This window comes from Pelodiscus sinensis, chromosome 1 (assembly GCF_049634645.1).
Source record: "Pelodiscus sinensis isolate JC-2024 chromosome 1, ASM4963464v1, whole genome shotgun sequence".
NCBI classification, from domain to species: Eukaryota; Metazoa; Chordata; order Testudines; family Trionychidae; genus Pelodiscus; species Pelodiscus sinensis.
Window position 1 is genome coordinate 65,757,723 of NC_134711.1, and position 15,026 is coordinate 65,772,748.

Sequence of the window (15,026 nt, forward strand, 5' to 3'; positions counted from 1 at the left end):
GACACTGGAAACAATATTGAGTGCCAGTCTGAACTGGATCATTTGAGGGCACTTCCTGTTTGCATGGTAGTTACAGGCAGTCCCCGGATTACGTACAAGATAGGGACTGTAGGTTTGTTCTTAAGTTGAATCTGTATGTAAGTCGGAACTGGCATCCAGATTCAGCCGCTGCTGAAACTGATCAGTTTCAACAGCGGCTGAATCTGGACACCAGTTCCGACTTGCATACAGATTCAACTTAAGAATCCCAGGCGTCCCCAAGTCAGCTGCTGCTGAAACTGATCAGCAGCTGATTCCAGGAAGCCCGGGGCAGAGCAACCGTGATGACTACTCTGAGTAGGCTTAGTTTTCTTATTTAGAAATGCTGTAGGCTATGAATAGGGTCACTCTTTTTTTTTTAGCAGAAGTAAGCAAATAATCCATAATGAATAATTTATTCATTGAATTTTGCTTCTCATTCTGTTGTGAAGTATTCATGAGCACATCGTGAAATTCTTTGATGTATTTGTTCAAAATTATGCATGAATTTCTAAGCAAAGATTTTTCCTATATAAAGAACTGCCAGGGAGACTTGACTGCTTGATATTCAATTGCCAACACTTAGTTACATAAGTCACATATTCTATCTCTTTCCTAATTAGGATGACCTGTTGTATGTAACTAACTAACACAGTGTGAATTTTAAATTTAGAATATTTCAATCAAATGTGCAACTCATAATTCACTTTTGGTGAATATTGAGGGCTTTGCAATAAACAGTGGATGTTTGCAAACCTGTAAAGCTCAGTGGGGCAGAAAGCCAACAAGAAAAGGTCACAAAAATTATGTTTGAAATTCTAGCAATATTTGTAGGAAAATTGTTCAGGTATCACATTTTCTGTAACTTTCAGGCTTAAACTGGACTGAAGCAATTTTTTTAAGTTTCCCTGTTGCATATAACTATCTACTAGTTCTCTGAGCCATGCAGTCCTCAGATTAGCAGTTTTACAGATAACAAGCCTAAGCTTTCCTCCTCATCCATGGAGAAGGCAAGAATTTTCCTTTGCATGATAATCTGATTGAGTAATGCATGAAAATACCCTCTCAAGCAGTTGATCAACTGGAATGATCAACAACTGAAAAACACTTCCTAGGCCCTCATCCTGCAGCTATACACATCAATAATTTTGTCTTAAATACTACTATGCATGGGTGCAAACCTGCTGACATAAGTTAGGATTAGTCCCTAAAATATCACCTTAGACAATTCCTGAATAGGTATTTGTGGGGCATGGTAAAAGTCAAATGTCATGCACAATGTGGAAGATTATTAAAAGTAAATATCAGTTTCTGAAGCTGTAACAATGGAAGACTATCAGAGGGGTAGTTGTGTTAGTCTATAACTTAAAAAAACTTAAAAAACTAAGAGTGGTCCTATAGCACCGTAGAGACTGATAAAACATGTAGATGGTATCATGAACTTTTGTGAGCATCTGCTATCTGAAGAAGTGGGTTGTGCCCATGAAAGCTCACGATATTATCTATATGTTTTGTTAGTCCCTAAGCCATAGTCTACATTAGGGAGTGATTTTGAAATAACCAGCCCGTTATTTCAAAATAATATTTCAAAATAATGGGCTCGGTAGTCTGGATGCTACGCTTGTTATTTCAAAATAAGGGGAGTCATTTCAAAATAACAAGTGGAGCATCCACACTACTAAGCCTGTTATTTTGAAATAATGGACTGGTTATCATATACAGTAAAACTCCATTAGTCCGGCATCCAATGCTCCGGGACTCCTGATGGTCCGGCACCATCAGGAACCCGGAAGTGCTGGGGCAGCCGGACAGGCTTCCCCCATTCGGCTGCTGCTGAAACTGACCAGCAGCTGAATCGGGGAAGCCGGGAGCAGAGCAGCTGGGGTGCTGCCGGGTTGGTCTCGTAGCGCTGCCCCTAGGGGCTGCGGGACCAACCCGGCAGCACCCCAGCTGCCCTTGGGGACTCCTAGGGCAGAGAAGCTGGAGTGCTGCCGGGTTGGTCCCGCAGCGCCAAAGGACGGCGCTGCGGGACCAACCCGGCAGGACCCCAGATGCTCTGCCCCAGGGGTCCCCAAGTCAGCCGCTGCTGAAACAGATCAGCGGCTGATTCCAGGAAGCTCCGGGCAGAGCAACTCTGCCCCAGGCTTCCTGGAATCAGCCGCTGATCTGTTTCAGCAGCGGCTGAATCGGGGACCCCTGGGGCAGAGCAGTTGGGGTCCTGCCGGGTTGGTCCCGCAGCGCCGTCCTTTGGCGCTGTGGGACCAACCCGGCAGCACTCTAGCTGCTCTGTCCCAGGCGTCCCCAAGAGCAGCTGGAGTGCTGCTGGGTTGGTGCCGTAGTGCCGCCCCTTGGCGCTGCGGGACCAACCGGGCAGCACCCCAGCTGCTCTATTGCAGGCATCCCCGATTCAGCTGCTGCTGAAACTGACCAGCAGCAGCTGAATCAGGGACGCCTGGGGCAGAGCCGGACTATCGTAAGGGGGGGCTATGAGGGTCTGGGGTGGCATCCCCTCCCACCCCACTCCAGACCCCTCATAGCCCCCCCTTCTGATAGTCCGGCATATCTGATAATCCGGCACCCCCTGGGTCCTAAAGGTGCCGGATTATCGGAAGTTTACTGTATATAGTAGCCCAGTGTCTGAGAGTCTGTAATGCTGAAATGCTGGCTGTTCCCTCTGGGCGGCCCGTGCTGCATGGGGAGTGCAGGGCCCAAATGGCTGCTTGCGCCGCTTGCTCCCCCGTGGTGGCCTGGCTGAGTGGCACAGAAGTCAGCCAAGCGCCACGGCAGGAGGGGAAGAGGGGCGGGGCGGTGACGTGTATGGCCAGGAGGCGGGGCCTGGCTGTGTATGTCACTGCCCCGCCCTTTTTCGCCTCCCGCCGTGGCGCTCGGCTGACTTCTGCGCTGCTCAGCCAGGCCGCTGTGTGGGAGCTAGTGGCGCAAGCGACCATTTGGGCTCCATGCCCCCCATACAGCACGGGGAGTGCGGAGCCCAAACGGCCATTTGGGCTCCGCGGTCCCCTGAGTGAGAGGCAGGAGGGGAAGGAGAAGAGAAAGAGAGAGACAAAGAGAAGCAGGAGGTGGAGGAGAGCTGAGAGAGAGAGAGGGGGAGGCAGTAGGAGGAGGAGAGAGAGAGAGACGGAGCGAGAGACCGGAGGCTCAGGAGAGAAGGCCGACGTGGAGGAGAGACTGGAAAATCCCGTCTTATGACGGGCTAATTGGCTAGTTTTGAAATAATAACTCCTGCTTTCCACGAGGAATAACACTTATTTCAAAATAGTTATTTCAAAATAGCAGTAATGTGAACGCTCCACTGCTGCTATTTTGAAATAAATACTCCCCAGAGTAATTTAATCTAATTGCTTCCTGGGGCTCTAAGTCAAGGTAGAGCATCTACATTAACAGAGCCTGCTTCGGACTAATTTTGAGGCTTCCCTGTGCTGTGGACATGCTATTTTGAAATCAGGTTTTTTTAAAATAACTTGTTTTTAAGGGTTTTTTTAAAATGGAAAACTATGTTATAATGGGACAGAGAGATTTTCACATAAGCCAGCTTCTGAAATGGTGATTGAAGAACATTACCCTCTGATCAGATGTCAGCAGGCTATGTGAAATAAATTGGTGGCCTCAGCCCAGGTCCTAGCAGAGAGAGAGAGAGTGTGGGTGGGTAACCAACACATAACTGGCATACTACTGGGGGAAACACTGAAATGTATGAAATGTTACAAAGGGGAGTTTTCAAAGCTATGAAGACTAGGTAGATGCTCCATTCCCATGAAAAGTGAATGGAAATTGGGCATCCAACTCCCATTTTTGTCTTTGAAAAGTTTCTCTTTCAATTTTAATGACAAATCCTTTCCCACTAGCTCTAATTGACATGGGTGTTGGGAGCCCTCTGCAGAGAGAGGTACCTCTACAACAAGCTTGTATATTGGCTGGAAATTCTGTCAGATCTTGCACTGCCAATGTCATTGTCCTATAAGTAAACAGAGTGTGCCCGTCTTTGGTACCTCACACTGTCCATGTGCACTACTAGCAATTGTCTTCTGTAGTCTTAAGTCAAATGTACCTAAATAAGTAATCTAAAAATAAATCCATATTGACCTGTAGCTGTGCTATATACTGGATCTTCAGACACAGCCTTGAACACCACCTCTCTGGTTCTTTGTTTTTTCATTTCTTTTAAAATCCTGAAGGTTTTGACCCTTCACTTCATCTTCTCACTTTGCTGATTTTGGTCATAAGTGGAATTTCAAGCAAAGGCTTTTCAAGGATCAGCAGGGGAATGCAGGATAAACTTTCTGCTTCTGTGAATCATCCTGCTGCTCCTGAGGCTTGCTGTTTGCATTGATCATTCCCCCAGGAAATCATCATCACAGAGCTCTAATAGAATAAGCTCCCCGCCTGCCTATCTTGCATTCCAGGGCTTCTTCCAGAAGTTAGTGGCAGTGTTTCCAATTATGTCAATGAGAGCTAGAACAGGTCCCTAATACAGAGTATCTATCCCCGTGATCTCCAAGAGCTGCTATAGAATCCTGTGTAATGGTAATATTTATCATTGCTGTAGTAAACACAACCAGCAATGCTGTTGAATGGAGGCATTTGATCATTACTTCTCTTCTCATCTCTTCTCTTTTTTTTTTTTTTTTTTTTTGAAGGGAAGGAGAAGAGTCAACTAAAGAGAAGGGGGAAAAGGTTACTGAAAGAATGCATTGATGAGGGCTGTTTTGCTTAAGAGTGTATTTTAATGTAAAATTTTAAATCCTTTTTTACAGTTTTAATGTGTTTGTGTTTCCTTTCATTGTAAATTATCCGTGGGAGGAGCGGGCACCAGCATGGAGACTGGGCGGTAGAAAGCAAACAGAGAGAGTGAGCGAGGGTGTTGAGGCAGGAATTAAAGAGGAGTGAAATCACTGGGTATGCAGAAAGAAGCCAGGCTGTTCCAGGCACAGAGGCTTGGAGTAAGGGATGGGAAAGCACACAAGCACCCATCAGTAGAAGGAAGTATGCAACGTAGTATAGAGCACAGGAGGAAGAGCCTCCAGAGCTAGGATTTGGGCTGAAGCAGAACAGTGCAGCTCTCCAAAGGGGAGGCCATCTTGCTGTAGAAAGAGTCAGGAAGCTAGTGGAGGAAATTGAGGAGAGACGGACATGGTTGGAGCCACAGGGCAGGAAGATGAATGTAGACTGGATAAATTGCAGGCCATCCTTTTGAAACCAGAGAGCCACATTTTTTGTATGTGTTACTATGTCTGCATGCACAAATTGAGTGATTTTGCACAGCAAGCAGCATTGTTCATTCAATAACTCAAACAGCATTTGCATTTGTAACATTTGTGCAGACATAGCAGTTAACCATGCAGGTGTAGACATACAATTGTAGTTATGCCTCTGGTTTTTAAACTTGGTGGAACAGTTGTTCAAAGCCTGCAAGATACACTGGATCTTCAGCATTGGTGATGATGTAGTGCTGACTAATGACTGAAGATGGCAGCATTGTGTGAACTATCTTGCTTTCTTACTTAACAAATTAGAGACATCTTGAAAGATATATATTGATATATTGTAGCTGTTGCATATGGCAAATGTAGCCCAACACCAGCTTTTCATTTAAAGGGTTTTTCTTAATGTGTAACATTGCCATAAATTAGTAGTAGGCAGATACCCATTATATTTTACCATCTGGTCATTTTAGATATGTTTGAATTAAATAAGTTACACAGAGAATACAGGATTTCCAATACAAATTTTGCTAATACAAAAAAAAAATCTCTCCTTTTAGCATGTGCATGCTTGTAAAAGTTATTCCTTTTATATTTATAACACTTCTTGCAATTCGATAGCACCTGCCATGCAGGGATCTCAAATAGTTTTACAAATAAATATTATTTGTTGCAACTCTAAACACCCCTGCCTGATAGGAACATATTATTATCACCATTTTACAAAGGGAGAAATATATACAGGGACATTAGGGGCTAGTTTTTTATACTCATCTGCCTGTGCCCAATGTATGATTTAAAGCTACTTAATTTGTGTGAGAAATCAAGTATAAGCTTTGTTATCTGGCATTCATGAGGCATGGGGGTTGCTGGTTAATCAAATATGCTGGTTCTTCAAGCTTTACACCAGTGCTCACCAACCAGTAGATCAGGAATCTACCAGTAGATCTTGGAGCCTCTGACAGTGATCTTGACTGGTTTGGCCAGGAAGCTATCAAGTTCTAGCACTTCAGTTGCCCCACCACCCACTGTCTTGCTGCTCCTGCCCTCTGCCTTGGAACTGCCCCCCTGGGAGCCTCCTGCTTGTTGTGCAGGGTGTGGGAGGGAGAAGGGGGGGTGCTGACATCAGGGTGTCCCTCCTTCCCCCTCTCCTCTAGCCTGTCTCCACACAGAGAAAAAGGGATGGAGGGAGCTTGGCAATGCAAATCTCTGTCACACAAAGACGCACTGTCCTTCGTTCTCATCTCCTGGCCCAACTCATGTGGCGGGCAGTTGTTACTTTTTTTAGTGCTTGCGAAGTGTGTTATTTTTTGGTTTCTGACTGGTTTGTGCATTTCATAATTTTCATTTCTCTCTCATGCTTAAATTTAATTATTTGAGCAGTGAGTTCTAAAATGCCTAACCTGTCCTGGCTGAAGTAATTATCCCTGTGGTAACTGTTGCTCCTGGAGGTGGCTTGCATGTCCCTGCAGCCTTTGAGAAAGGTAGAGCAAGGGGTCACCACCTGCTGTCCTTGCCTGCAGATACCACTCCTGCAGCTCCCATTGATCAATAATAGGGAACCAGGGCCAGTAGAAGCTGTGGGCTCAGTGCCTGTAGATGAGGGGCAGCACATGGCACCATGGAGCCATTGCTGTACATGCCAGCTGCTTTCAGGAGTGGTGCAGGACCAGGGCAGGAGTAAGCCTGCCTTAACCCCACTGTTCCACCACCAAGTGGTGCCCAACCAGAGCCTGCTTCCTGGATCCCTGTCCCAGTCCTGAATCCCCTTTTGCACCCAATCTCCTGCCCCAGATGTGAATTTTCCTGCACTGAAATTCCTTCCCAGAGCTTGCACCTAGAACCCCCTTCTACATCCCAATCCCCCACCTTGGGCTCAGCCTGGAGCCCCTCCCACACTTGAACCATTTGGCCCAAGACCAGAGCCTGCACTCCAACCACCTACCCCAGCCTGGTGAAAGTGAATGAGGTTTTGGAGGAAGGGAGATGGAGTGATCAGGGTGAGGCCTTGGAGAAGTGGTGGAACAGGAGTGGGGCCTCAAAGAAGGGGCGGGAAGGAAGTGGGGTAAGGGTAGTTGGGTTTGAGGTAGATCTTGCATTGCACTTATATTGAATAATTGAACTTGTGGTTACAAAGTTTGGAGACCACTGCTTTATACCAATGGTTCATGAATCTTTCACTGTATACTAGCCATAGTTACAAGATAGGTTAGATAATATCTGATAATGGCATTATATGTAGCAGCATGACGAGAACAAAATTAACTGCTGAAAGTTTACAAACTTGATTTCCACAAGCATCAGAAAATGTCAAAAAATATGCTGGATAGCTATTGGAATTTTTCTGATTAACTGAAAGGAGGAATTGTATTGCCGTTTCTAACCAGATGCCGGTTAACTGAGTTTTCTGGATATTAAAGTGCCGGATAACACAGCCTGTACTGTATTTATTATTATTTGTTATTTATATTACGGTAGCACTTGGAAACACCAGCAAAGGACAGCATGCTTGGTGCTGTGCAAATAGATGGTGAGAGACAGTCAATGCCCCAAGAATCTTACAGTCTGGTGTTCATGTTGCTTATGGGGCATCTATATGTGAATCAATTGACTTAAAGAAAACCTGCCCAAAGCGCGCAGAAAGCACAGTGCCAGTGGGAGACTCAAGCAGTCCCCTGCTGACCCCATGCTTCCTGCTTTGGAAATGTACATGAGCCCCATGGGGCTTTTGTAAATTTCAAAAACAAAGCTCATGGGGAGCACGGGGCCATGTTCTTGTTATATTTCAAAGGCAGAAGTGCTGCCAGGTCCCCTCTGCCCCCTTGCCTCCCAGATTCTGGTTAACTGAGTTTTCTGGATATTAAAGTGCCGAATAACACTTTCTGGCTCCCCCCAGCACAGGCTCCTGCTCTCCACCTTGCTGATAGAGGCAGCGGGGCAGGGGGGGAATGACTAGTCAAGTCACTAGTTAACTATCTGATAAGCATATGCTTAGTCAACAAGTCGCTTACATCCCTAGTTTTCCATGGTCCCATAAAGTTTGTTTACAGCCACCAGTCCTGGCTCTCAGTGTTCTGTGCAATTATTTAGCTCTAATTTACCCCTACATGTCTTCTGAGAGCCCAGTAAGCAGTCAGGGTATGTCTACACTACCACCCTAGTTCGACGAGGAGTAACGGTAGTTCGGAATAGGAAGCCTAATCCGAACTACCTACTCCGTGCCGCAGGCACGGAGTCCGAACTAGCGGGGCTTTAAAAATGGCGGCACCCGGCAAGATGCAAATGAAGTCCAGGAAATTCAAATCCCGGGCTTCATTTGCAACTTCGGTTGCCTACATTAATCACCCTAGTTCAAACTAGGGTGGTAGTGTAGACATACCCTCAGAGTGTTGGTAATGCTGCTAGAACATATTCACCTCTGGTGGTTTGGCAAATTCTCTGGTTCAGCACCGGTTAGGTCCCAAGGGTGCCAGACTAGAGAGGTTCAACCTGTAGTCTAATTTGACGTAGACACTTTATTTGGGTGATCAACAACATGTGTTTATCTTTATATGCTGATAAATGGTAAAGAAAAAGTCCTACTATGTAACATCAAAAGCAAACAATTTGTTAGGAGCAGAAGTGATTTGTCTTTTCTCTTCCAGTTTAGGGAGATTGAAAAACCTGTGTTTCCCAAAGGTTTTTGTAATATTTATCATAGTTTTATGTAGTTAATACAAATTAGATGCAGTTGTTCTTATGCTAATAATTTTCAAAAGTTCTCATCAATAATATTGTTCATACAGTACTAACTGCCCTTCTGGTTTTATGGATTGAATAATTGGAATGGATTGATCAATTGAGTTTACTAGAGGGGCTGTAATTTTCTAATTTAGGAGGCAAGTGACATTTTTCTTCACTTATGGCAAAGTTAGTAAATTCTTATGAACATGAAGGCCCCAATTCAGGAAAGTTCTTAATCATATATTTATGTCTATCTCTAGTCAAGGCAACATTTAAGCATCTGTTCAACTTTAATCCCTTCAGTACCGTGGAAGTCAATGGGTCTTAAACATGTTCTTACAGTTAAGAATATGCTTAAATAGTGTCCTGAACTAGGACCCACACGTAAAATTTTTAGAGGGAGTTAGGTACCTAAAGTTGCAGAGATGGCTATTGGGATTTTCAAAGTGCCCAACCAGGTTAGGCACCAAACTCCCATTGAAATCAGTAGAATTTAAGCACTCAAATAACTTTAAAAATCTAGATTTACATGTCTAACTTTCTTAGGCATTTTTGAAAAGCCTACTCATTACCAATCTGTATCTTTAGGCACCTAGATACCTTTTAATACCTGGCTCTTAGTGACTATAGGAAACCAGAGAAAAAGTAACATTTTGCTAGTTTCCCCCTGTGTATGCCATTTTTATACAGTTCTACTTTACTGCTAACATGACATTTAAAATACGTAACAGTAAGCGTCTTTGATCCAAACTTATTTAAAAAACATGAAAATCTGCGGAAATGGGGTTCTCAAGTGAAAATGGTACTGATTGGTGCTGCTGAAGTGCTTGTCTGCAGGTTCGCTATGCATATTTGTGTACATATCTATTTTCACAGTGCTATTTCTTTACCATCGAATTTGGCATTTGCAAGCAAGAGGGACAACTACGTGCTTATGGGGCAGGACTCCTGTCTTCTATTGGAGAATTAAAGGTATGTGAGTGGATATACTCTGCAAGCTAATATAAGTTACTTACAATGATGGAAATTATTAATGAAGTGTGAATATTTTTATTTAAACAACTGTCAGGTTTTTCATATTGAAGGATTAGTCCCCAAATTGAACAGATATATCACAAAACAAAAATCTTGGGGCGAGGCTGGATCATAAAATCACAGGGTTGGAAGAGACCCCAGGAGGTCATTGAGTCCAAACCCCTGCCCAAAGCAGGACCAACCCAACTAAATCATCCCAGCCAGAGCTTTGTCAATATGGGAATAAAAAACTTCTAGGAATGGAGATTCCAACCGCTCCCTATGGAACCCATTCCAGTGCTTCACCACCCTCCTAGGGAAATAGTTTTTCCTAATATCCAACCTACACCTCCCCCACTATAACTTGAGACCATTGCTTCTTGTTCTGCCATCCGTTACCACTGAGAACAGCCTCTCTCCATCCTTTTTGGAATCTCCCTTCAGGAAGTTGAAGGCTGCTATCAAATTCCCCCTCTCCCCTCTCTGCAGACTAAACGAGCCCAAATCCCTCAGCCTCTCCTTGTAGGTTATGAACTCCAGCCCCATAATCATTTTGGTTGCCCTCCACAGGATCCTCTCCAATGCATCCACATCCTTTCTATAGTGGTGGGGCTCAGAACTGGACACAATACTTCACATGTGGACTCACCAGTGCTGAATAAAGGGGAATAATAACTTCTCTAGGTCTGCTGGAAATGCTCCTCCTAATGCACCCTAATATGCCATTAATCTTCTTGGCTACCAGGGCACACTGTTGATTCATATCCAGCTTCTCATTCACTGTAATCCCTAGGTCCTTTTTGCTGAACTGCTACTTAGCCAGTCGGTCCCCAACCAGTGACAATGCTTGGGATTCTTCGATCCCAAGTGCAGGACTCTGCACTTGTTCTTGTTGAACCTCATCAGATTTCTTTTGGCCCAACCTTGTTTAGGACACTCTGGACCCTATCTTTGCCCTCTAACGTATTTATCTCTTCCCCTATCTTAGTGTCATCCGCAAACTTGCTGAGAGTACAATCCATCCCCTCATCCAGGTCATTAATAAAGATATTGAACAAAACCAGCCCTAGAATCGATCCTTGGGGCACTCCACTTGAAACTGACTGCCAACCAGACATTGAGCCATTGATCACTACCCGTTGGGCCTGACAATCTAGCCAGCTTTCCAGCCACCTTTCAGTCCACTTATCCAATCCATACTTCCTTAACTTGTTGGCAAAAATATTCTGGGAGACTGTATCAAAACCTTGCTAAAGTCAAGGTATATCACATCAACCGACTTCCCCATGTCCAAGAGGCAGTTTCCTCATTATAGAAGCTAATCAGATTGGTCAGGCATGACTTGCCCTTGGTGAATCCATGTTGACTATTCTTAATATATAAACTCTCAACCCTTTTCAAAGCAACACTAAAAATGATGTATGTGCAAATAAATGACATCTATTGATCAGTTTCAAAGGTTAGTCTGCATGCCATAATAATTTTTGCCATAAATCAAATACTTTTCTTATTATACTACATATGTAACAATATTCATATCCCTTTAGCAATAATAGAGGGGGACTAATTTGCAGCATAAGTTGAGTCACTAAGATTTGGGTTCTGTTATGTGACTTGACGGCACTCATTCAGCTATAGAACATGTAAATGCAAATTATTGTACAATCAATATACTGCCTTCTCTGTGTCTTATTATGCAATTCCTTTACTTCCAGCTGATTGGATTTGTTCACTGCTCAACCCATTAGGCCATCTTATGTCACCCTGTATTATTTCAGGGTTATGTTTTAAATGTTATGTCAATGAACGTTTATCAACTTGTTTTATTAATGAACTTGATATATGAGAAAAATGGGGACAATTTCCTCTTTGAATTATTAAACTGTAAAAATATTACATAAAATAAGTGCAGAAGTACAGCTTTGCAATGATACCTTTCATCAGATAAGAATGAGTGGATACAATTTTCAAAAGTCCTTCAGAGCCAGATTTTCAAACACATTTAGATTTATAGAATCAGAGAAATGTAGGGCAGGGAGGAACCTCAAGGAATCATCAAGTCCAGCCTCTGCACTGAAGCAGGGCCAAGTAAATGTAGATCATCACTAACAGGTGTAAAAAACTCCAATGATGGAAATACCATTACCTACCTTGGAAGATTATTTCAGAGCTTAACTGCCCTTACAAGGAACATTTTCCCTAACATCTAAATCTCCCTTGCTGCAGATAAAGCTTGCTACTTCTTCTTCTAGCTTGAGTGGACATAAAGAACAATAGCTCATAGTGATCTTTATAACACTCCTTTACTTATTTGAAAACTGTTATTAGTCATCTTTTCTTAAGACTACCCAAACCCATTTTCTGTAGCTATTCATTATAGATCAGGTTGGCTAAGCCTTTCACCTATTTTTGTTGCTGGACTCTGTGGCTGTGTCTACACTGGCCACTTATTCCGGAAAATCAGCCGCTTTTCCAGAAAAACTTGCCAGCTGTCTACACTGGCCCCTTGAATTTCCGGAAAAGCACTGACGATTTAATGTAAAATCATCAGTGCTTTTCCAGAAAAACTATGTTGCTCCCGTTCGGGCAAAAGTCTTTTTCCGGAAAACTGTTCCGGAAAAGGGCCAGGGTAGACAGCACAGTAGTGTTTTCCGCAAAAAAACCTCGATCGTGAAAATGATGATCGGGGCTTTTTTGCAGAAAAGCGCGTCTAGATTGGCCAAGGATGCTTTTCCGGAAAAAGTGCTTTTCCGGAAAAGTATCCTGCCAATCTAGACGCGCTTTTCCGAAAATGCTTTTAACAGAAAAGTTTTCCGTTAAAAGCATTTCCGGAAAATCATGCCAGTGTAGATGTAGCCTTTCAGATTTGCCCAAATCTTTCCTTAAGTGTGGAGCCCAGAATGGGACCTAGGCATGCCAACTGAGGCCTCCCCTGTGTCGAGTAAGGTGGGGCAACACCTCCTACGCAGTGGTACAAGTAAAGAAAATTTCTTATTGATAGAGGAGAAGGAAGGTGCAACAACTAGAGGGGGAGACACATGACCTCCCCATATGCCCCCCCAAGTGACTTAGCTCCTCCCACAGCTTGGGACCCACATGCTCTTTCCCTCCTCTCCCCATCCCACTTTACCTGGGAGGGGCTTCTGGCAGTTCTGCTTCTTTCCATGCTGCCCCTCCACCGCGCTGCTGCGCCTGTGCACAGGGCTGAGGGTGGCGTGGAAGTGGGGGAACCAGGGAAAGGAATCAGAACATCAGCAGCTACTACTCCATATATCGTCGTGCTCCCATCTCTCCCCCCATCAGTCTCTGACCCCAGCCTGTACACAGAGAAGTGGCAGCCAGTTGTGGGGCTGTGGATGGCCAGAAGGGAGACTTTCCGGTATGTCATACCAGCTAAGAATAACTTGGTGGTACAGCATATGGGACCGGCCATATTCCTGTTACATATGGACATGCTCCTGCTAATACACTGTAGAATATTAGCCTGTTTTGCAGCTGTATCGCATTGTTGACTCATATACAATTTGTGATCCACTGTAATTTCCAGATCATTATGACAGTACTATAATGTATTCAGTTATTGCCCATTTTGCTGTCATGCATTTGATTTTTCATTCCTAAGTAAGTACTTTGCACTTGTCTTCATTGTATTTCTTTTTGCTGATTTCAGAGTAATTCTACAGCTTGTCAGGCTCATTTTGGGTTCTCATACTGTTCTCTAAAGTACTTGCAACCCCTCCCAGCTTGATGTCATCTGCAAATTGAATGCCATCCACTCCATTATCCAAGTCATTAATGAAAATATTGAATAGTATTGGTCCCGGGACTGAGGCCTGTGGGACCCTGCTAGATATGCCCTCCCACTTTGATAGCAAACCATTGATAACTACACTCAGAGTACGGTCTTTCAACCAGTTTTGAACCCATATTATAGCAATTTCCTCTAGACTTCATTTCCCTAGTTTGCTTATGAGAATGTTATGTAGGACTGTGTCAAAATCCTTACTAAAATCAAGATGTATCACATTAACTGCTTCTTCCCATCTTCTAGGCCAGTTCCCTTTTCGGTGAAGGAAATTAAGTTGTTCTGCCATTGTTTGTGCTTGACAAATCTGATCACCATTCTTTACAACACTATTCTTTTCCAGGTGCTTACAACTTGATTTAGGTATTTAAAGATACATCTATGCTAGTGGGATTTTCAGAAGGGCTTAAAAGAGTTAGGTACATAAATCCCACTGACATCATAACCTGCATTGGTGCTTTTGATAGTCCCACGTGGTGCTTATCCAGGGGCAATTGATGAGGGAGGTAACACATTGGCTACATGACTGTTTTTCCAGTTAGGGAAGAGCCAGGACAACCCCCCTCACCCCAGATCCTCTTCCTGTCCTTTCTCTGCCCCTGCCCCGCCTCTTCCTCCAACCCCCTCCCACAAGTGATGCATCCCCAGGGACTACAGGACCAGGGAATCAGTGCCAGCAGTGGGGAGCCAGCCCCTGTGCATCAATTGGAAGCAGCAGGGGAAGCGGAGCAACATGGCCCCCGTTCACTCTGCTCATCCAGCTATGTCGCTCCAATTTCTACCAGTGAGTGTGGGGGCAATCCTGCCCCGCCCCCAAGTGATGTGGCTGGGAGAGCAGAGAAGGGTGGAGCCATGTTGCTCCGCTTTCCCCATTGTTGCCAGTGAGTGCTGGGAGGGCATCCCCTGCTGCAGGTGCCAGCCCACCCAGCTAGTGCCCCTGGACACACAGAGACTCTAGCCCCACTGGCTGCTGGCTGCCCCTTGACCCTCCCACCTATGGTGCTTGGTTGCCCTTGTGCTTATTTGTATTTTTAGGCACCTAAATACCTTTGTAAATCTGGCCTAGAGGTGCGTTTGAAAATGGGTCTACACAGTCTGCACAGCAGGGCTTAGCTCAAAATAAGCTACACAAATTGAGCTACGTTAATTGCATAACTTGTTTTGAAAGAGCTTATTTCGAAATAGGGAGTGTCTACACAGCACTTATTTTGAAATAGAGCACTCTTCCTCCGACTTCCCTTACTCAT

At 44.3% G+C, this 15,026-nt stretch overlaps 1 protein-coding gene across 1 annotated transcript in view; it reads left to right on the forward strand.

Annotated features, from left to right (window-relative positions):
• The window catches only part of TPH2 (tryptophan hydroxylase 2), a 92,023-nt gene that overhangs the window by 70,148 nt on the left and 6,849 nt on the right, over nucleotides 1-15,026 (forward strand). The window contains exon 9 of the mRNA XM_075919425.1: nucleotides 9,837-9,932. Within this exon, the coding sequence (XP_075775540.1) occupies nucleotides 9,837-9,932 (96 nt within the window). The remainder of the gene's footprint in view (nucleotides 1-9,836; nucleotides 9,933-15,026) is intronic.